Source organism: Scomber japonicus, chromosome 18, assembly GCF_027409825.1.
Source record: "Scomber japonicus isolate fScoJap1 chromosome 18, fScoJap1.pri, whole genome shotgun sequence".
NCBI lineage: Eukaryota > Metazoa > Chordata > Actinopteri > Scombriformes > Scombridae > Scomber > Scomber japonicus.
In genome coordinates this window covers 23,836,338-23,860,141 of record NC_070595.1, presented here as the reverse complement: position 1 = coordinate 23,860,141, position 23,804 = coordinate 23,836,338, and the positions used below count along the sequence as shown (strand labels likewise).

General features: G+C 38.4%; 2 protein-coding genes across 3 annotated transcripts; both read right to left on the bottom strand.

The window, feature by feature from the left end:
• Positions 1-1,212: 1,212 nt before the first annotated feature.
• On the bottom strand, positions 1,213-10,243 carry LOC128379015 (guanine nucleotide-binding protein G(o) subunit alpha-like). Its single transcript, XM_053338619.1, has 10 exons — positions 10,205-10,243; positions 9,340-9,475; positions 9,169-9,260; positions 8,961-9,053; positions 8,421-8,581; positions 5,612-5,740; positions 3,182-3,311; positions 2,973-3,044; positions 2,126-2,213; positions 1,213-1,403 (listed from the first exon to the last, which is right to left on the bottom strand). Exons 1-10 carry the CDS (start codon positions 10,241-10,243, stop codon positions 1,213-1,215), a joined length of 1,131 nt encoding a protein of 376 aa, XP_053194594.1.
• Positions 10,244-12,423: 2,180 nt separating this feature from the next.
• LOC128378892 (ethanolamine-phosphate cytidylyltransferase-like) lies at positions 12,424-23,063 on the bottom strand. Of its 2 annotated transcripts, none has more exons than XM_053338467.1 (13): positions 22,843-23,063; positions 15,404-15,492; positions 14,733-14,894; positions 14,581-14,647; positions 14,410-14,494; positions 14,292-14,333; positions 13,544-13,676; positions 13,309-13,391; positions 13,120-13,197; positions 12,959-13,024; positions 12,808-12,873; positions 12,629-12,717; positions 12,424-12,538 (listed from the first exon to the last, which is right to left on the bottom strand). In XM_053338467.1, the coding sequence occupies exons 1-13, from the start codon at positions 22,971-22,973 to the stop codon at positions 12,424-12,426; spliced, it is 1,206 nt and encodes a 401-aa protein (XP_053194442.1). In that variant the 5' UTR covers positions 22,974-23,063. The 2 variants fall into 2 exon arrangements, with proteins under 2 accessions (XP_053194442.1, XP_053194441.1); XM_053338466.1 differs by having other exon boundaries at positions 13,544-13,692; positions 14,293-14,333.
• Between the last annotated feature and the right edge of the window lie 741 nt (positions 23,064-23,804).

Genomic DNA, 23,804 nt, shown 5'->3' with positions numbered 1-23,804 from the left:
TAGTTTGGACTAATCATCTGCACCTGTCCCAATGAGCTAACCTATATATATTAATCCATAAATGTATATAATGTATGCAACAGTTTTATTTTAACAAAAAATATGAATGAAACAGAAATAAACCTTGGTGAAATTCAACAAAAATAACGAGCTGAAGAAAATAAATTAAATCTGCAGCCTAACAGAGAGCTGCCACTTACTCTTAGTTCTCCCTACTCCATTCAATTAACCAGTGACTATCCTTGCTACTCCATTCAATTAACCAGTGACTATCCTTGCTACTCCATTCAATTAACCAGTGACTATCCTTTTACCTTCTCAGCCTCACCTAACTGGAATGTAGCATCCACAGGGTGAGCTAGACTGATAAAAAGCTTTCAAAGCATGCAGAACACCACCAACGTAGGATTTCACTGTTACTGCTGACAATCATGACAGTCACACTCAGCCGTGAATGCGACAAATTATATAAAATGCAATTTACTACGGAGCATTTTATTCCTTTCAACATCAACTTGACAGTCTAGTGACTCACTGCTTACAGCAGCTAATGATGCACACCTGTTGTCACCATCGTTAATTAAACAGATGATCTGCTCTACTATAACAACTCTCAAAAAAAAGAATCCCTGAGGCCCTTCAACAAAACACAACAGTGTGAAACACAAAATACCTGTCTACTATTTGTGTAACATGGGTGATAAATTAATAGAAATATTAGACTGAAAAAAGTGACTGAACACAAAAGCACTAGTAATGTTGGGAACCAGGCCTGGTGAAAAGGGGGAGGAACAACCTTTTCACACAAGCATATGTGAATTTGTGCAAGTTTCTTTATGACAAACATTGTAATAAATGCAGTTACTGGTGATTTAGAGACATTAAAACATGACAAAACACAACTTAACCAGGGGAAACACTCCCAAGTTACAGGGGTCCAAAGTTAAAATTGCATGCTGTGTAAATGCAGGAAAAAAACATATCCTGCATAAGCAGTTGTTTTTTTAAACAGGAAGGAAAGCTTCAGTAATCAAATCACCGTATTGAAAATACCAGGCATGTAAATCCATAAATATTTTATTTAAAAAGTTTTAAAATGTGCAGCACCAATAACACCATTTTTACCTTATTAGCCACTTAAATAAGTTACTTTAAAATGAGGAAATCTATGATAAAATTAAAATGTTCGTGCTCAGACTTATCAGAGAACCTTTACAGCAGCTGGACAGATGCTAGGTTCTCCTTGATAATCTGATCAATGACCATCTGGAAGACCACCTGTATGTTGGTGGTATCTGTGGCAGTAGTGTAGTGGTGGAACACAGGGTAGTCCAGCCTGCTGTTACATGATGAAAACATGGTGGTGATGAAGTGAGCCGCAGCATCCACATCACCATCTGCACCTGTATATCAATGAAAGTAGACAGAAAAAGACACGTTCAGGGACATTGGCGGGGTGCCTGTTCAACAACAGTTCAAACTACAGTTCATTAAATATTAATAAAACCAGGCACTGGCTTCCAGATTCAATCGGCTAATATGATTTCGCAATCACATGCATATGAACATGATGTATTGACATTTTGAGATGCTTCTAAGGTGATGAGAATGAGCTTAAAATATGTATGACAATGATTCAGGCAGAGTGAATGATATACACATAGATAGAGGACTGTATGTGAATATTGTGACAAGCTCTGCCAAAGAGGAATTCTGATTACCCCGTGGACTGAGAGGATGCAAGACTGATCCAGCAAAACAAAAAAAGACACATATAAACAATTCCTTGTAGAATTGACGAAATCCAAGTTCAAGTTAAGTGTCAACTCTCCTACGTCAGCAGCAGTATACATTTTATGTCATATTTTCTCAGTTTTGGGGTCAGGATGTAACATTGGGCACTTACTATGGTCTGTATATGGAGTCAAGGGAGAGTCTCAAAACTGTCCGATTGATATTTGATGCATTTTTCATTATAGATTAACTAAATAGTTTAAAATGTATGATCCTTGCTTTATTATGTATTTGGAAGTCCATCTCTCAAAAGAAAAAAGAAAAACACACAAGCATACTTTTACTTTACTCAAATAAACACCTTCAAGTAAACTTGAATGTACAAGCATACCTTCATAAGTAGAAAGATACATTCCCAAATGTCTTCCAGAGTGAAGGATCTTTTCCCGGAAGAGGTCAGTTTTGTTCATGAACAGAATCTGTAGGAGAATAGAAAAAAAAATTAGATACAACAGGGACATTATTCAAATGACCCTCTAGTTGATACCTTTCAGTGGTAGTTTATCACATCACTCAAAATGCATCCAGTCCTCAACACTTTAGAAAAACACACAAAACTCTGTACAAGAGTAAGTGCTTCATCTATCAGAAGCCAAACAATTTCACCTTGGAATATGGTGTTTAAAAAAATAAAAAAACATCTCACTACATCTGTATAAAATCTATAATGGCAGTGATCCTGGTCCAGAGCTAGTAATTAAGACATTAAACATCTCTGTCACACGGCACAGCATACATGCCTCGAATTAATCAAGTACAGATGTGAACGCTAGTGTCCAAGAAGTGAGTCATTCACGCTCATATAAATAATCCAACACATTTCATTGTGAATGAAATCAAAAGAAAACTCATCACACTAGGGATTGAACAGTGCTTCCAGCCGACGCACGGAAACAGAAATCCCGACTCCACATCTCAATTAGATGTAATTTGTATGCCAATTATGTATGTCAGACACAATCATAGCAAGGCTCTGCCCAATAGGCCTGGCATGAATGATTACCAAAAAAGCACTTTAGTCCCCCACCACACACACACACGCTTTAAGATGAGCTTTAAATAGACATGGTAAGACAGATGCCATAAAAAACAATACTATAAATTGATACTCTTTGCATTCTACAATGTTAAGCACATTTGCACTGGTCATTAAAAGAGCCATTTGATGCAAAGCTTACCAGTGAGGTCCTTTTGAAGACTGTGTTGGTGCAGATCGATATAAAAAGTTGAAGACTTTCCTGCAGCCGATTCTATTGAAGCAAAATATGATAAAAAGGAGAATATGTATGAAGTTTGCACCACATTTAGCAAAACACAGTGTCTATTCTGCCATGTCAGGAAAAATGGCACATCACATCACATTTGATTTGTCTTTATGATAACATACCACTGAGGGGTCTTCCATTAGTGACATATCGTAGCTGCTGAGGTCCACGACAAACAACACAGCCTGAATACAGTCGAAACAACTGAGCCACTTCCTCCTCTCACTCCGCTGGCCCCCGACATCATACAACCTATCGAAAGGCAGAACAACAACTGATTTGTGCTTTACTCAACCAACGAGGTGCTAATAAACTGTGCACATAGACAGTAAGAAGAGATAAATAGGACTAACTGTGCATGCAATTAGCTTAAATCACTTATCTACAGTATAACAAATATTTCTTAGGAGTTGACAATTCAAAATATATTGCACCAATAGCTTTATTGATGTCCATTACTGACCTCATCACGCAAAATATGGCAATGTCAACAATAATGGGAAATAGCATTACACTGGCACATTCGAAGCCGTTTGAAGAGATGGCAAATATTGGGGCAGTCTATTTCAAAATATGATTGGGCACTTAGGGAAGTCAAGGGTCTCTGTGACACAGGTAATGAGTTCCCATTTGGGCCAAAAAGCCCCCAGGTGCATGATTGCAGTACTCATGTCAGAGGTAATGAAGCATTTATCCTCTGGGTCAAGAAGTCAGTTGTAACAAGCTGGGGGACAATAAGCCTTAACTGTAGCATTTGACAGCAGTAGTTTCTGCGGCTCAGAGCAAAAGATCAACGCTTATGACCGCCAAAGGCCAGATGATAACCATAGAAACAATAACCATAGAAACTTTACACATAAGCGGAAAGATAATGTTACGCAATGCAGCAAACATCATGACAGATATGAGTTATTATTTACATGGTCTTAAGTGTTACACAACTTTAGTTGACTCATTGTCTATTTATTGTTGTCTGTGGGACACACATGGAAATCTTGCTCAGCTACCTTGAACCACCTCTGATTGTAGTTTTCAACAGAAACTTTTCAGGGGAACAGTGAAGACAACTGACTACCACTTTATACTTTGGCTCATTACAATAAATCAAATATTTCTGCACAGTTTATTTTGTGTTGCCTTTATCTGCACCTTGGATTTTACAATTGGCATTGAAATTTGATAGTGTAAGATGATAATTTGTCACGACCACACTAAGGCAAACATGTCAGGACTACAGAGATGCTAACAAAAATATCTTTAAAAATGATGCGAAGCTGTCAAACCTAAAATTTTGCAAGCTGCAGCAATATAGTGTGCAATATTTATGAAGTTGTCATCTGTATTGATCCTGTTCCTCGTGACAACCCGCACACTGCATGTTGTCATATGAGAGTGACAGGTCGCAGGGAGCATCATGAACACTCTGAAAACGAATGTTCAAAAGGGGAAAAGGAGGATGTGTGGGCTGAGATTTCATATCATTACTATGCGTCCTTTGCATTTATGTTATTATTCCTGGAATAACCAGGCAGAGTGAAGCCATCAATATTTCATGCTGCCCATACAGCCGCCTCCCACATCTCAGAAGAATTCAGCTTTTGTCAGGCACACTTCATGAGTTGAAGGGTTAGGGGGTTAGGGGGTTAGGATCAGGATCTGCAGAGCCTCACTGAGCTGCTTTCAGGCACCGACATGCTAAAGTGTATTTAACAAGTCCATCAACAAGAAAACTGATAGATGAATCCTTCAAGGACCATACATGTTGATTTGCTTGTTTAACCCACTGATTGCAACCACACTGACCATAATAACTATAATATACTGATATTATTACATTCCAATCAATCACAGCAAACATTTTAATCCGACTTGCATTCTGATAGCTTTGTTGTCTCCATACTTTATATTTTATTTACTTTAGTATATGAGTAAGTCTATTTGGTTATTGCATATACTTTTGCCTTTTATGTATTGTGTGATTTATGTTCAGTGGCTGCTGTAAACCCGTAATTTCTCTTTGGGATTAGACGTACTATACCTCCAAAGAATCTGTAAATCAACAAAAAAAAATTAAATAAAAAAATACATTCCTGTTGGCAATACATCCCAAGGTGGCTAAGACTTGTGTGTGTATGCGTTCGTGTATTTGTTCATGTAGTAGTGTGTGTATGCAGTTATATCTATATTCCCCCTCGTCACATTCAGTTATGCTTTCAGCTTTAATATAAAGTTTATAATCAAGGTTTCTTCATTAGAATTGTTTCAACAGAATATGACTTAAGCTTCACTGTGCCATAAACACCAAAACATCAATAATTTGTGTGAAGGTAGAAGCATATAGTTCAATTGTCTCTTGAAAGTAAAAGGTGGTGAAATATTGTTTTAATAGTAGGATACGCATATTCAGTAATGCAATTGCCCCTCTAACAATAAACCTAACATATGATGCTCATTTTTCCATAATGTTGGCATTGTTGTGCAGGTTAGAGTTATCTGTGTGCAGCATGGTGTTTCAACCACTGGTGAATATGAGTAAGTCTTAAGTGTCTTACCGAAAGATTGTGTCATTAACTTGAAACTGTGTCTCAATGATGCCACAGGTCCTCAATCTCACTCTCAGAACATCTGTCTCAGTGGGAATGTAGTTGGGAGCGATGACTCGACTCATATTCTCAAAGAAACTGAAGGAGGAAAGAGACAAGAAACATCGCTAGGTATTATTTCAGCTCTTGAACAGACAAACATCTTGCCGTTTTAGTCAGATTTTATTTGGGTGATAGAAATCAATTATATTTCTCACCAACTTTAATGTAATTTGATCTTTTTAATGGCAATGGGCGTATATCATAATTAATAATGCATTCAAAATTGCATTCAAATTCAACAACAAAGCAAAGAATCATCACTTTCATAAATGGTTACAACTATAAAATCAGCTTGTTGAAAGTGACTTAGAGATATGTTCACTAAACCTGAAGGTAATTCTGGAGGCTGCAGTTTGTGCTGCTATTTTATTATACTGGGTTGTGATTCTAATATTTAAATCTACCTTCACTGATATGAACCCCATCACAATGAACCCCATTTTTTGTGGACTGTCAACAGCACATTACAGGACCTGGCACACTCAGGACTTGTAGTGAAAGTCGCTACTAGAAGCACACCAGATGACACAAGCACAGTGGAGAAAAGGTTGACACCGGTTGACACGTGAGCCATGTTGCTGTAGAAGTAAACTATCTTTTAAACAATGGTTTCATATTGTTTGTAAATGGGTAACTGAACAAGGTTAGCTATTCCATAAATATGTTATTTTAAGACACTGTAATATTCACTTTGAAACAAAAGATGGATATGTCACGTTACGAAGCCTTTCCAGATGTACCTACAGTATAGCAGTGAATGAAAGCAAGGAAGCAGATTGCATCAATAGCTACTTCCTGAAACTGAACATTTCTTTTCAGCAATATTAACAGTTCATTTCATGCCACAGCTAATGTCTGAGAAGTTGTTATACACACTGGGATGCCTTCAGGTCATGTTGGCGAGTCAAGTGTGTCACGACACAGCCTAATCCAATATTTCTGGAAGGATAAATCAATGTGGGGTCCAAATGGATAAGAACAGCGAAAGAGAGCTTGTTGAGTTTCATGTCATCCTCCAGCTCCCAACTTTATTGAGTTCCAATAATTAAACTGTCACATCTTCATCTTTCTCAGTCAGACCAGCTGGAGTACATTTGAATTTGGCAGGTGTCCTCCCTTGTTGCTTTTGTGATAAGGGCTCCTGCAGCACGTCATCTGTGTATTCCAAGTACAGTGCCATTGAAAAGTACAATCAAAAGTACTGAAAAGATTCCCCTCATTCACTTTCATTTTATAGAGGATATGAAAACCCCAAAAGGTCTTAGTATGTAATGTGTTCAATTTTGGGTTGTTTGCCAAGGACATACAAGAAATTCAGGAAGTGACTAAGTACCAAAGGCATTGTAATATGAGCTATGCAAGAGAGTCATACAATCAATCCAATTAGCAGTAGATGTCAGCATTAAGAGAGGTCTGACAGCTACAATTTTTACAACATAAGGCAGTAAACAGAGCACTGAGCACAGAGCACAGAGCACTGAGCACAGTGCATTGTGAATATAATGTCTTCAGTAATTGTTATTTTCCCCTCAGTCTGCTCTTTGGTTTCTCTCAATTTCCTCTACTTCTTATTTCCTACATTTCCCAGACTGCCTATCATTAAAAAAAAAAAGGCCAGGGACCATGCCTGAAGATATACCAGCGCTTTGTATTCCGGAACAACAAAACCTCTACATCATTTTACTTGTGTGCTGCTATATAAACAACACTAAGCAACCCACATGTCATCCAGTGCAATGGTTTTTCCCTGCATATATATATATATATTTTAATTTGAGAGGAAACAAAATGCAGTCTTGCTTCATTAGTTCTGGGGGATTTTAATTTAAATTCATTTTGGACAGTATGTTTTGATGTCTCACCATGATCTAACATTGAGATGAATTTTGCAAGCTGTCCACAGAGATATAACATATTCACTAGGCAACAAAATACGATCCACAGTAGTTACTTCAAATTGCATAACTTGGTATGTGGTATTAAACTACGGGTGCAAAACAATATTGCCATTTACTATAATGTATTCCACACTTCAGTTTGTAATACACCACTTCAGCTGATGATGCAACTCACTCTCAGCAAACGATCCCTGCAGAGTAATGAATCAGGATCTCATGATACTGTACAGACGGACTCCTTACAAAAGATTCAAAGGGCAAAATTGGCTAAAGGACAGCATTTGGGGAAATACAGTTCTGCTAACATACATACTGAATGATGATATGTCCCACACAAGAACGTGGGATATAACAAATAAAAAACAACATTGCCTATATTTCAATAACTTCTGTTACATAACATATGGACATCATTTGCAGTTAGATTTATTGTGGATAAGATAAATTAAAAGCTCAGCTCTCCATAAAACATCCCCTAACCTACAGTACATATGATGCGGTTTGATTTTTTTTTTTTACACATCAAAGAAAACAGACTCTTTAATCATGTCCTTTTCATTGGCTCCACCCTCATTCCCATTTTACAGGATATCTGCAAACAGTGCTTTTTAATTTGCTCCCAATTAAGCCTCCTGTCCCACAAATGTCACAGGGGATCATTTCCTGAAGAGGAGTTATCCTCAGCACTTTACTGTTGCTCTGTATTGACAAGATGTGATGACGTACTCCTTAGTGAGCGATTTCCCTTGACATTTCCATCGTCAGACATAATTGGATGCCGTTGTGCAACATAGATCACTTAAGGTCATCCTACTTACTATAGTGCAGAGTCGTTCAGCTCAAAGTCGTAACCTCTGGCTGCAGCTGCTCGCACCCCTTGGTCCGCCCAGAGTGCACAGAAAGCGTGAGCCAAGAATGGAAGCAGCTCCTGGTCATCCCCCAAACACTGGCTGCAGGACAGGACGGCGCGGGCATGCATCTAATCAGCATAAAATAAAGTTACCACAAGGTCAGATCATTTACAAGAGTCTGTAGGTAAATGAAAGAGAGATACATTTGTGATTTAGGACTATACTAAAGATAAAATTCACTTATTTTAAATAAAAGTATGCATTAAAGATTGTGCTACCTGGAGGTAGTAATGAACAAACATGTTGTCCCTTTTAACATCACAAATAGTAATGATCACCAGTTTCTATTTATCATCTCTACTGCATGATTGCTGAATTGCAGAGTATGTAAGATAAAGACTGACATCTAGTGTGATAAAAAGGGGCTGCAATAGAAAAAAGGTGAACAACAAAGATAAACCTGAGCAGCTTATATGATAGCAAACTTGAGCTATCACCTCTCCTCACCTTGTTGTTCTTGTTAGCAAGGTTTATCCTCAGCATCCCCATTCCTCGAAGAACAAACTTCATAGAGGTCAGGAGGTTGTCTAATACTGCAGGCTGTGAAGAAAGACATTTGCAAGCCAAATTACTTACGGCTCAGACAAACTAAATATTGTAGGAGGAAAACATTATAGCTAATGCTCAATGTACTTCCCATCTGCCCAGTATCTACCTTGAAACTGATGAGCTCTTGTTTGGAGAAGCCGTGACTGTGGATTATCTTTATCTGTCTTATCAGGGTGCTCTTGCCACTCTCTGCAACTCCTGCCGCACAAACCGGAGAAATACTTCAAATAAAACAATAAAGCATTTTGTTAAAATAAACCAATGCCTTTAAACTTACCGAGCATGAGGAGCTTCACCACATTCATCTCAGTCCTGGCATGTTCACAAAGGTCTTTTTCTATTTTAGAATTCTGCAGTTTAGCATTTTTACCCTCCTCTGTAATATCCCCATGGAGGCATATTCCCATGCAGACCTAAGGCAGAATTCACAGTTTTCACACACAACTTGGATGCAACTTTGGGCCTATAAAACATAAACTGTAAAATGACAAAGGGATAATACCTTTCTATAACCAATGGAAAAGTATACCATACTTATATACCAAATTAAAAAGTCCACTAAAAGCTTCTCAGCTCTGTAACCACTGACTCTACCTTATATGTGATTTGTGTGGAGTTGTGTTGTTTCATATTTTGTAGGTTTCTTGCTTTGTACTGTTTGTCATATGTTTTAATATTGACCTACTGAAGGGATTACAAATGAAAATATAGATATAGGCCAACTCTGGTACACTACATCAAATGGTTGCATTCATGTTTTTGGCACTCAAAAATGTGTATTTTAGTCTAATGGACATTTTTTTAGATTCTACTGATAACATGGTTTATTTTTCCATCATGTTTTAAAATCGCAATACATGTCCCAACTGGTGTAACACAGACAAGAGTCCGACTGTGTCTGTTATCTATGTAGCCTACCTTCACCTGTAACACCAATCCCAATTTCAATCACGAAGACAAATAACAAATAATGACGTTAATGTTTCATATTTTGTAGCAAAATTGCGTCCAAAAAAATGAACTAGAACATGAATGAACAGGCACCTCTCACACTTTTGAAACCAAACGACACAACCCTGCCAAGATTTCATCGTGTTTTGAGGAGATTAAAACAATAATTCAACTGTTGAGTGAACGTATACCTGCAGTGGGGCTGGCAGTATAGTTAGACAACAAAACATCACTTTGCTTTTGCTCTGCACGCCGCTGTATCGTTTGACTCACAGTCCAAACTGCAAACAAGTCCGAGGAAGAGTTTTGACCCGGCCCCGGAAGAGCCAATTATACCAATTAGGAGCACGTGCCACGACCTTAATTGTCTTTAAAACTATGAGCTACTTTGAAGCTATGTTTAAAGGCACTCGAAAAAGCGTTCCCTTCAAAATAGACCTTCATGTTTACCTAGTATGTGTGGTGACTTCTATGAATATACAGATTTTTTTTTTATTACGAAAAGAGGTGTTTGTGGTGGAAATTTGAACGTGGGAACTGCTGTGCTAATCTGTTTATGCTTTGCATGGGTTACAGAAAATCGTTAAGAAATGTATGATTGACTCCAAATGTATTTTATAGTGTCAGTATGTGGCTTCAGATGGGTCTGTCTCTCCATCAATTACTAATGATTTGTTCAATCAATTATACTGGCCAATATGAGCATTGGTTTCACTCATACTTACATATTTAATGTAATTTACAATTAAACAGGATTTTCACAAATCACACAAGGCCACAAAATATATAAGCTTTCCCCACAACATAAAAGCTTGCAGAACTTTACTGGTTATCTTTACATCCCTAAAATAATCTAATCTTAATAGCCTGACATTTCACGATCTCTAGGTGTGACTCATTAATATGTTGCAAAATTAAGATCATCTTTCTTGATCAAAGGTCATTTTCTGTGTCCAAAATATGACTTTACCCTTTCATCATGTGAATAATGCACAGCATGCTCATTAACCTCAGTTACTTGAGATAAATAAGACATGACAATTCTGACATTTTCTGTTTTAGTGAAAAGAAGATCACAAACAGCCTTTTCCGATTAAATTGTTATTATTGTCAGCAATAATATACTGTAGTCCAATCAGTTTCTACAGCATTTGTCAACTGGAAGTTGCCAATAACAAGTACATAGATTATAGCCTACACATAATACATTCCAACTTGACATACAGACATATTAATATGCTTTTTAAACAATATGAAACCATCTATACAGTAGTTAATGGAGAGGAGGTGAGTAAAATATACATCTACAAAAAATATATTATTATTTAATCCCATTTGATATTGAGACAGAGGTTAAATTGTTCAGTGCTCAAAAGTGACAGTAAGAGGTCTAGTTCATGATCAAGTCAACAACACTGAGCATATGTCATAGATCTCTAGTTATTCTATGAAAACAAAATGTTAAAAGCAGTCTGTTAAAACTCTGTAGTGTTCTCTACTTTAGGATAAATCTAATCACTCAAAAAGGCCAGGCGTGCAGGTCTTGACAGTGTGCATTTCTGATTTAAAAACCTGCTCTACCATTAAAACAGTACAGTTTAGAGCAGTCAGTGCAGTCTGGAGCAGTATCTGGTATGAGGTTTCATGGTGGTCCATCAAATTTTCAACACCTTCTCACTTCCGAACAACCCAAGTTAGACGGAGAGAAGCGGGAGGGAAATGTTCTCTCCCATTTCTCTAGTGGTTTCCTCCAGAGGACCTGCAATCACTTCATAATACATACATACCGTACATAAAGTATAACATTGACAGATTGCAGGGTTGAACCTACTGTATGTTAGGCAGAAAACAGCAACAGCTCCACAGACATGACTAATCAAGTCACTTTCTTGTTATAGTTCAATGCCTCAGCCAGCATGTCAGGTCCCCACAATTACCCTTTGAGGGCCCAAATCCCATGATAAAATACTTCAAAATTATATTCTGAAGGCAAAAAAAAATAAATGTACTTGAAGAATTAAAAATATCTGAGGACATAAAATACACAGACAGTGTGATATCTTCTATGCTCCAGACATCCTCTATTGTTCTGCCTGTTATAGACGGGACAAATAGTTAGATGCCTGTATGTGTAATTTGACATAAACAAGTAGTTGCATATGCAGGACATATTAATACACAGGGTGATCCCCCCACACATATACTGCATACCTGATGATCCCACAGCAGATTATGTCTTCCTGGTTAAAAACTGGCTGCTGTAGGGACTGCTGTAATTAGCCAAGATCATGTGTGGAGGGTGTCATAACAATTATAAAAGGGCTGATTTGACTGTACATGAGATTAGATTAATTGAATTTGCCAAGTGTAATGTTGACACTTTATTGGTGGTGCTTATTTTGGGGCCTTCCTACAACACAGCCTGTGCTCTTTCTTTAGTCTTTTCCTCCTCTTGTCGTTTCATGGCCTGGATCACAGCAATCTCTTTAGCCTCTTTCTTCTGGTTCCTTGCTTCAAATAGTAGCCTGGATCAAACAAAGGAAAGATATTACTACAACATTACTCATTCCAGCAGTGAGTCAATATGTCCCTTTTTTTTAAATACTGTGTTTAACCTGTTTTTGATTATCCTCTGCACAATAGCATCCGTAGTGAGGCTGTTCCCACTGTCAACAGTACGCAGGATTCCTTTCCTCCTCGGCTCCTGAACACAAAGAAAAACATTTTATTGATCAACAGTGAAGGTTATTTCATGTACTGTAAGTGTTTTACGTCACAATGTTTAGAGTCTCACAGCATAAGGGTCAGATCCATCCTTGTCAGGGTATATTTCTGTCTTTCCATGGCATACAAGATCCACCTGGATTAAAAAAAAGCCATGGGTAAGTTGATTTGCTGTTATTTATTAGCTAAAGGTGAGAGGTGATTGTATTGTCCATACATACCTTGAAATGATCCAGCAAATCTTTTGTGACAGCAAAGGGTGCACCGATCACCACTTCTGACACATACTGTAATAAAAAACCCACAAAAATGATTTATACATAAAGAGGATATACATGCAATGCTTTGTATTGATGGAGAAAGAGTCAGAAGAAGAACATACTCGACAAGCCAGGACACTGAGTGTTCTCTCATGGACATTCATGATGGGGTAGTTTTTCCCTTTGTAACGATTCACCTCCTGAAAAATATGAAATAAATGTTCAAGTGAGGAGAAAATGCCAGTGCTTTGCCTGAGGAGGCAGTAAATGTCTGAAAGAGATGAAAAAATAAAGGGCAGAATGAGACTCACCTGATCAAAGTGCAACCCCACTATAATGTATGGCTTTTCTGCAAGCTTATGCACTGCTTCCAGAAAGTCCACATGGCCAATGTCTGACAGGAGACTAGTTAAGGGTCATTTCATACACCATTCTGATAGTCACATTATCACATTATTTCTCAGTTTATCAAATTGCACAGAGTTAAAAAGCAAAATATGTTTTCAAAAATCAAACTTATTTTCTAGTGAGGACATGAAAAGATACGGAAGAGGTCAAAGGCTCCTGCCACATAGATGATAGTATCTCCAGGTTGAGGCTCCTGGCCTGAAGCAAACTGGATGATCTTTTGTGAAGTCTGCAGGAACTGAGACACCCCTGTCCAGGGACTATGGCCCTTCTGACCATGTGACCCCAATAATCCAGAAACAGTCATAATGAGTACAAGTGTCATTGAAGCAATAAGCAAGATGTACATCAGTATAGTATAGATAGTATAGTCACTACAGTATGCCTGTAAAATAAACCTAGGATTAATACTTGTTCTGCATGAGCACCACCAAGTGGTTTAAGGAGTAATGTCAACCTTTGGTTGAAGGCTAACTCAAAGCTGGCCCACAAATCTCCAGCACATTTATTCAAGCCTCGCCAAATTACTGGGTTATTCTTCCAGTCTTAAGCGCCAAAATGTGAAGAGACCCTCTAAAGCTTTCACACTATTTGGAACCACAGCATGTTGACTCTAAATTACTTTTCCCATACCGGAACAGAAGTGGTATTCAGCGTTTTCTGGCACAGCCCGCAACTTGATTATAAAATGGGAACACAGTAAAGGCCTTTGTTTAGTAATGGTTGACATCTGGCCCACAAACAACTTTGGCTACTTGAATGACAAAAGAGTGAAAGCAGAGGAAACAGCTAATTTGGTTTTAAACTGATGTCACTTAAGAGTTTTGGTTCTTAAAGGATTTGATATTAACTAGATGATGATATTCAAAATATGTTTGGTACCTACCTTTCCAAAGTTGTCTGTGTGTTGCTGGTAGTCAGAACTATCCTGAAGAGAAGACGAGAGCAAATTACTACTAGTACTTTGATCTGAAAGCATATAGAGAGAATATGGCTGTACTCACAATGTTGCTGTGGTGTGCTTTGGTCATCAGCAGCATTCTGCCAACCAGGTCTGTGGTTGAAACTCCTTGGGTTCTCTTACACTCCCTGTAAAAAACATGGTACACAATGTAACAACCTAAGAAAAACACACTGTCCACCCTAACTGCTAATATCATCTGCGGAATGCTCACCTATACCGTCCTGACTTCTTCACTTCCTCATATGTGTCCTTCCCATCCACCGTAAGTGTGATGTCATCTGAAACGATAACATACAGTTTAAAATCACTTCAGCCTCTTCATATCCACTTATAACAGATACTATAGGCTGTGGTGACAGATACCTCCATGCACGCAGAAGTCACAGTTGTACTTGTCGAGGGTCCCGAGGGTAGTGACATAAGGCGCTCCTTCTACGACTTCATCCACCCACTTTATGGCACGCACCATCTTGTACCTCTCTGCCTGAGTGAAGACTGGCGGACCCTTGTGCTTTGCGATTTCACCTTGAAAACAAATGAATACATTCAAACAATATCACAGACTGACATTAACAGAAGACACAGAATTCTCCATTTGCATAACTTTCTTTTGTCAATGAGATATTTTATTATCATTTCAGCAGAGGGAAAGGTTGCTGATATCTGTGTTGACCCTGACTGTGAAGTCACTCTGTATTATCATTATGTCAGAATGCCCCAGTGTGTCAAAGGAGGGTGAGGCATAATCGCTGAGTTGCTGCACTACTATCACAACAACACCTCCTAAGTGTATAGGTCACAGCTGTTGCCTGACTGGTTATGATGGGACTGAAGGAAATAAACGGAGGCTGCTCGCCAGAAAGAATTACTATACTACTTATAACCCATTACTCATTAAACTAACCCATTACTCATTAAGAAAGTGAAAGACTAGCTGTACCATGGAGTGGCCTGAACAGTCAGCTTCTTTTCATTAAGATGCAATAAGAAGACACAGTGTTTGCACTGTGACAGTCATTAGTTCTAGGTCTTACTGTCTGTATGTACTCCAACGATGAGGTAATCTCCCATGGCCTTGGCTTGTCGCAGCTGGTTAGAGTGGCCATAATGGACCATGTCATAGCTAAGGGAAGAAGAGAAAAAAACGAATGATGAATATTCACAAAAGTTGCATGATCAGTGTGGTACAGTAGCAGCAGGAAGGGACAACTTTCAAGAACACAATATTGTAAAAAAGGATCATGTGAATTTGGTCATTTCGTGAATTAAAGGAGAGGTTTCTCTTTAGCAGTGGCTAAATACATTGGTAAGTATAGCAAGGTGTGCTGAAGAGGAGTTATGCAATGTGTTTTAATTTTGATGGACTTGCAATAAACCTCGCACTAGCCTGTTAAAAACACCTGTATCACTTAGATGTCTGAGTGTTCTCCAAAAATGGTTAAAACACTCAAGCAATAACTACATGGAGTTTATACAGTTCATGGACTGATATGTGCAAAACTTTAGCCTTTTATATTCACTGTGATCCTTACATTATCCACAAAACCCTCTGATGTAATCCACATGCATGATCTGCTAAATATCTGATCAAAATCTCAACATAAAAGGAGTCAACTGCACTTTTCCCTTCCATCCTCCCTCTTCCCAGGCTATCATACCATCTGTAGATAATTAGATTAGCACAGATTGGAGCCTGAGATTGTAACATGGTAATCTAGGATAGTAATAGAGAACAGATGGGCATTAGCTTTCCATCACTATTACTTCAGCTGACATTAACTTGATCATTTTTCTTTCTGCTGTACTTTGAACGTGATAGGTGTGTCTAATATGCTCATAAAGGAGCTGAATAGGCTTAGACTGGTAGGCTTTAGTAGCAGGTAAAGACATAGTTTCATTCACTTAGTGAAACTAGTTAATAAGACCATCAGCAGTCTTTTGTAAGTAATTACAGTTGTTTTTTGTCAGTTGTTTACACATTAACACTGGTACTTGAGACACAGTTACCACAACCTATAATTCATGTACCAACCCTCTGAACCAATTTGGTTAAAATGCACATTAATTTCCTGCTTTCCTTTTAGTTGAATTTATAAGCCACACTTTGTTCAAAACACCACACACAGTGCTCTATATTTGGTAGAGCACTGTGTCTTCATGAATAAAATCATCTCTGTGTTCACATGAAACACACTGCCATTCAAAATGCTAAACTTAAAATTTCTATTGTCCACTCTGACTCTTCTCATGGGCAAACACACATGTTGTACCGTTGTTCAATTAGCCTGAGCTTTAGCAATAAAAGGGTAACAGGTGAGCTCTTCTGTTTTAAAGCAATGAAGGCCAATATAGCAATGCTGTGTGATTAGGAGGATAAGGAGGAGGAGAAGAAGGTGGTGGTGGAGGACGATGGGAAGGACGAGGGCAAGTAAGGGCAAGGGCAAGACCAAGGACAGTCATAATCGCTGATGAGATTTGGGTCATTTTGGTGGACCATAGTCTAACAATGAGGGAGGCTGGGTAGAGAGTACAACCGATCTTGAGAAAGCTCACAGTAGCATTCATCGTTCAGATTTTCTAAAATGACAATAGGTAAGAAATATAATCTCATTACAGTATTATAATATTGCATATCAATACTCTACTTAATGATTACTGTTGTGCAGTATTGGACGTGGATCATAGTACAGAGAACAGAAAGTATGTTTCATGTATGTGTGAGACTGGGAACTGTATTTTCCTTTATTTGTAACATTTGCAGAACTGCAAGAAAACTATCTATCGCAAGAGACTGAAATCAAATCATATACAACAATGACAACTTCCCAAATATTGAAAGAGTGAGTTCATCAACACTCGACTGTGGCATGTGCCAAAACCAGATGAGGTTGAAACAGGTCTTTTTGAAAGGGACACAGAAAGAGTCAAATATTTGCACTATAACTGTGGCAGCACTGTATAAAAATATTACAGTAATATCAGCCCAGTGTTTTATACTTCACAATATTAACTGCTCTAGGTGTATTTTTGATATTGTCATATTGCCTGTTTCAGAGAGTTCTTGAGCTAGATGCAGCTGCAGTGGAGCATGAATTGATCTTCATGGATGTAGTTGGTTTCAACCTTGTGAAAAGGCGAGGAAGGGGAAGGAATGTCATCAGCGTGTCACTGTCAAAGTCCCCAGACAGTGTGGAGGGAACATCACTATGTATGCAGCCATTAACTACCATGGTGTCATCCATCACCATGCCACCTTTGGCCTCTACAACATTGCACGTCTCATCACATTCCTGGACACACTACACAATATTCTCATTCCAGACCAGATGGCCCAGAGCAGCTCAGGTATGTTGTCGTCTGGGACAGCACAAGTTCCCAGCAGGCTGCTATGGGCCGTAACTGGTCCATAGACCACCCATGCTTTTCAGTAGTTTATCTCCCACCATACTCTCCATTTCTAAAAACTGATTGAGGAGTTTCTTTCTGTCTGGAGGTGGAAGGGCTATGACCGCAATCCCTATACTTGTGTACTGTCCATGCAAACTATGGAAGATGCCTGTGCAGATATACAGTAGAGCTGGATTTGCCATGCTAAGAGAACACTGCCTGTGTTGGTGATGAGATGCTGTCATCAGACTGAAACAGAAGAAAGGAGGCAGCCTTTTTTACTGTATGCAGTTTATTTTTCTATTATGTGTTCTGTATGTAAAACAATTTACACATACAGCTTTGTGTTGTTGGGATGTGTACATTATTTTAGCAAAAAACTAAACATTTTTCATTATTACATTGTATTTGTGTTTCATATGTGAGTATAAAAACATACAAACATATTTTACAACAGATTACTGTGCATACTTAGTAAGTGTAACACTGAACATGCAAAAGGCATTCATTCATAGTTGTGTTTTACATTGAGCACATCAGTGTTCAATTGGTTCTTAGTGATGTCTATTCATATGATGGTGTGTACAGGTCATTTGAACACAAAATACCATTTTTAGAAGACAGCATTATGTTCAATGCAGAGTTCCATTGTTAGTTTTTTGCCTTTTGTGTGTGTGTGTGTGTGTCTGTGTGTGTGTGTGTTTGAATCTTTATGTGCAGAGTTCTGAGAACATGAGGTATACTTTCAGAAAATGTGTCTGAGCAATTGAGAAAAAGTGCAATTTGGGCAAATGATGCAATGCTAGAATAAAAAAAAAACATTAAAATTCACATCTCAGTCCTCTTCAGTACGCTTATCTATGAGTAAGGTGTGGAACAACACTATGAATAGCATCCTGAAAAATCAATAAGAAAACAGATGAGCACTGTCTCACCCATGTAAGCACCACAACAGTAACAGAATCCCATGTTGTTTTCAGCTCCAGGCTATGTTAATGAGAGACAGCATCTGCGCCTTGCTGCAGTGTCACTATACACAGTCTGTACTATACACTTGAGTGTATTGAAAGAACTTTTCTTTAAATAAAATGCAACAAGATTACAGGAATTATCCCCTCATAGTCCCATCACTTCATCCAAATGCACAAGTATGAACCACAAAAAATGTGTTCTTGAGGAAACTAATCAGAAAGCAATAGTCTGTCTGTGTCTTGCACTGTTGAAATGGGATCCACGTGTGCAGGCTCTGAGGCGACAGTGCAGGGCCAGAAGCATGCGAAGAAGAAGGTTGGGGGGGGGGGGGGGCATTTGTAGGTGAATGAATAGAGAAGAAAACTCAGAGACCCAGACACAGTTACATAAGACCAGGAGGCTGCTTTGGGATATTTGCCCTTGGGTAGACAGGAATACTAGCTAGGTGCTCAACATGTGACTATATTCTGTTTTATTTTTTTAGCAGGGATGGCTCATGCCAGTATCAATGTGGGATAATGAAATATTAATTAGTGCAGCCTGCCAGCGGACACCCAATCAGCACCTAACAACACCTGATAGACATCTGTATACTCAGTAATGGAATAAAACAGGAGCTATTTAAATTAAAATACCTGGAAACCAATTTAAAACATTACTTTTACTGAATACTTTATGGTTAATTGCCAGGATACCAATTAGGCTCAGATAAGCCTAGAATGGACTTCACTACAGCTTTATAGTCTTGTGTATGTACACACAACATCAGCAGATACACAGTGGAAGTGGACTTTACACTCCTCCTTGATGATGCTTCTCTAACAACCGATCTTTAACCCCTATCACCTCTTTTCAGGACAACAAATAAGAACAGAAATCCCCTTTGTGCAGGGAAGAAGGAGCAGAGTCAAAGAGGTCCCAACAGATGAAGTGACTGTGCTCTTTCCTTGGAATTTTCCTATCACGCTGCTGACAACATTGGATGTCAGTGAGAGCGTGGCAATGTCCAGTAGGGCTTCTGAGAACAATGTGCTCAGTGACAGGCTCGGCTGCTTGGAGCTACAGCGGCCACAGCAGGTGTGGGCTGGAGGGGTTAGAGGGGTTAATGGCATGAGCTCTGTTGACATTGGCTCTCTTTTTATGTTCACCCCACCGGTTAATATTCCGGCATCCCAAATATTCTGCAACATTCCATCAAACCACAGATAGGCAGCCACACCTAAATGGCAGGAATTTTACAAGAGAAAGCCACCATAATCCTGGCCTTCATACACAGAAAATCAAAACATTTATTTTGCTGCTGCACCATGGAGCCAGACTCTGCAAGGTTTGGTGCTTCTCCCATAAGTGGTGTCTTAAAGGGTCAGTTCACCCAAATTACAAAACATATTTCTGATATCTAGTGCCGATCATTCTGCCACCACTGGTATAAAATGGGGGCAAAGAGAATTTTGTTTTCTGCAATGTCCAATTTACTCTTGATAAGCCAAACACCTCATTGTCAGCCGTGTTTTAGTATTTTCTAACTTCAGCAGAAAATACTACCCAATAAAAACTGTTCACAGTGAGCTCTATGGATTATTCTGAGTTACTGGGACATTGTTTCTGCCATGAGTGCCACAAAAACCAAATTCCATTTGCATGTTTTGTATTGGAGTGACAGTAAAAGTCTTAGCGCTGGAGATGTCAAAACTGTTTCCGTGGCAACATACCAGTATGTCTTACTGTGAAAACTGTGTATGTTTGTGGTAATTTGGGTGAAAATGTCCTTTAAAAGTCATTATGCTGATATCATTTTTATCTTGATTTCAGTTAGTTTTTATGTAATCTGTAATTAAGGTAAAATAATGTAAGGGCCAGTTTGTTGCTCTTCTTGATCTACAATCAGGCAGCAGCAAAGAAGTATTATGAATCAAATAATCTACAGGGGCGTTAAACTTAACTGTGAACTCTCCTGAAACTCCCAAAGTAGTTCAAGTATTTGACTAAAATATTATGTTGTTGACTGAGCGCTATGAGTATATCTGAGATGACGCTACAGAATATTTTCACAACTCAAATGACTCTCAAACCTTTAACGTCATCTGGACCTGTCACATGAACAGTGGCAAAGAATTAAGTGTTGGTCATCATGGTTCAAAATATAAAAATGGAGAATATTGCTTAGGCTGTAAGGTAATAGCTTGAAAAAGTGCTTGATTGGATGCAGATGTAATTTTGACATAGTTCAATAAGCTTATAATGAGTCATAAGCCATTTTTGAGCCCAAGCACCAAGGGGTTATTTTGCTATATGATGTCAACATGTACTAGTTTTCCATAGTTAGCCTTGCTCTCCCCAGAGCTCCACGTGAATGAATCAGTCACCTGCACTGCAATAAAAACCACACCTGACAGTATAAGAGCACATTGCACAACTTTATTATAATTGTTGTTTATTCCATTACATTACACTGAAAGAAGACACCTTGTTAATAGAGGTGTCATTGTGGAAACATGAAAGGAATCCCAATCTCAAGCCAAACTAAGCACGTTCAGAGAGGTCTACAGTGCATAATGTGTAGTGTCATGTATATAATTTTAATAGGCTTATTAGACTTGTCACAGTGGGAAAAGCACAGGTGATACTAACGACATTACAATGGCTCTGTCTTATCCAAATGTCTCTCTGGAAGTGGGTCAGTATTCACAAAACCAGGACCCTGACATCAAAGAACATAAATTAGATTTGACAATCATTAGTTTTATTATTCACACTTGCGTGTTTCTGTTTTCAGCCATTTTTGTGGTGGCTGAAAATTTTCTGGAGGTATAGATGTGACATGTACGATTTGACAGAGCTGGGTTGTGGTACAATTTCAGTTTTTCTTATTGGGATTATTGCAAGAGGATACACAAGGGAGAACACCACTGATGGATGAAAGCTGTCATGTTTTGCATTTATATCTATTATTGGCAAATGTGGAGAAAGTTGTGTCAGCAGATAAAAAAGAGACAGAGTAGGTGATTGCTTATTGCATTTGTAATTATATTGCTTTTTTATTTTTAGAAATGCCATTAAAATATGTGTGTATCTATCTATCTATCTATTTATCTATCTATCTATCTATCTATATATGCATGTTTTATATATTTGTAATGATGTTGAATGTGGTGACATACAAGTACCACTATTTTAAATGATTTTTCTTTTTTTTGCCTCATGGAAATCAATTTGCATTTAAACATCATCATTATCATCTACTTAACTTCTTTCTGCCAAGATGACCTTCTTGGTTGTGCCTCAAGGCACAGTCTTCAGTGTCTTTTTCTTTTGCTTTAAAGCTGCTTTGTCAAAGTTATGATTTCGTATATAAGTATATAAATAACACAAAAAAACTTTCAATCAATAAAGGAAGTTAATACAACTACAACATTTAGAAGATGTCGGTTGCAGTATCTAATCATTTTGGGCAGAACTTGTGTGGCACTTAATGTAATATTATCCTTTGCTAACGCTAACAAAATGGTTATCTGATTTAAACTGTTAATTTTGTGAAAATAGCATGGCATTAAAGAGGCTGAAAGCATCTCTGCTGATACTGGACTATTATTTGGTGCCTCCATCTTTAGTAAAGCCCCATATATACATGATGATACATTCATGATACACATTAGTCCAAAGTGCTTATAATGTTGTGTCATTAGGTTTACTTTAGTACACTTAGGATTGGTCATGGCTAGGAGGCTCCCATAACATGACAGGAAATGATGGTGAAGTACAGCAACAAAGATCAATATAAATCTGTCATGATGCTATTATGTAATAATGTGTCCATTGAGGGAAAACTGAGGCTGCCCTAGCAATATGAAATAATGCAATGTAATTGAAATGTGCATCCTGGATTGCAGTGGTTATGTTCCAGCTCAGAGTAACATTACATAATATTAAATTAAAAGTTGTATCTATATCTCTGGAGAATTGAGTAGCAGACCTATGAAAGCCACGTTACCTGCAGCAGGCCTGTCCCACTGACAGGTGACTCTGGCTGACACATTCATTCAAACGTGCTCGATGCAAACGGTAATGTTGCAGCATCTACATCACATAATCAATCATCCGGTTAGTTACTCACCATCCATCGCACCACACCCGGATTCTTCGCCTCCTCTTCTCGGGACTGCAAGCTGCAGCGCCGGGGGTCGTCCCTGCGTCTTTCCCCGCTGGTGTGTTCACTTGGGGGTGGTGATGTCCATTTTTGATCATTTTGAAGCTGGTGTTCTATAGTGCAACTATCGCCAAAGCGCGACTTCCTTCCAAACGAGATGATGAGCTTGCTTGAGTCAGTTATGTGCCTCCTTTTCAAGTGCAGAACAGCTGTGTTTCTATGTCAGCAGCAGCAGAGAAGTGATGCACCAACGCCTCCTTTACCGGCGACGCAGCGACGCACGACGCCCGCTGCGTCAAGTCACCCGAAGCAAGCGGATAAACCGTGAAGGAAGAGAGCCTTACTCATAAAAGCACACCCATTGCATCTCTGTAGACGTGGATTTTATTTTTGAAACCGCCACGGTGAAGTACTGTGTCTCGAATGCCCAGCTTGACATTGGTTGAATCGTACGACGATGTGCCGGTGCACACTGCCGACATATTGTTACATAATAGCGACGTTTTCCCACTGTCATGTGACAATATCTGGATTCCCACTGAAATAGCAGGCTATTCGCCAAAGCTGTGTTTGATGACCTGCCAGTTTGTGATCGGCCTGAACATTAACCTTAATTTACTGAAAATGATGCTCCATTAAGTAAGACATAGTGATAATAATAAAATATTAATTATAATAATAAATAATAGACAGGCTATATTTAAATGTTATGCTATTATATTTGATCTTTAATAATTAATCATTAAAAAAAGGAAACAATCAAATCAATCAATAATACAGACTTAACACAGAGTACTACTGGCTATAAAACATCAATGAAAAGATCACAGCACAATACCAAGATCACAACCTAGGCTATTTTTAGACATCACCTGAACAATCGATAATAATTATGCAATCTAATGGCCCTGTAATAAAACCTTATACAT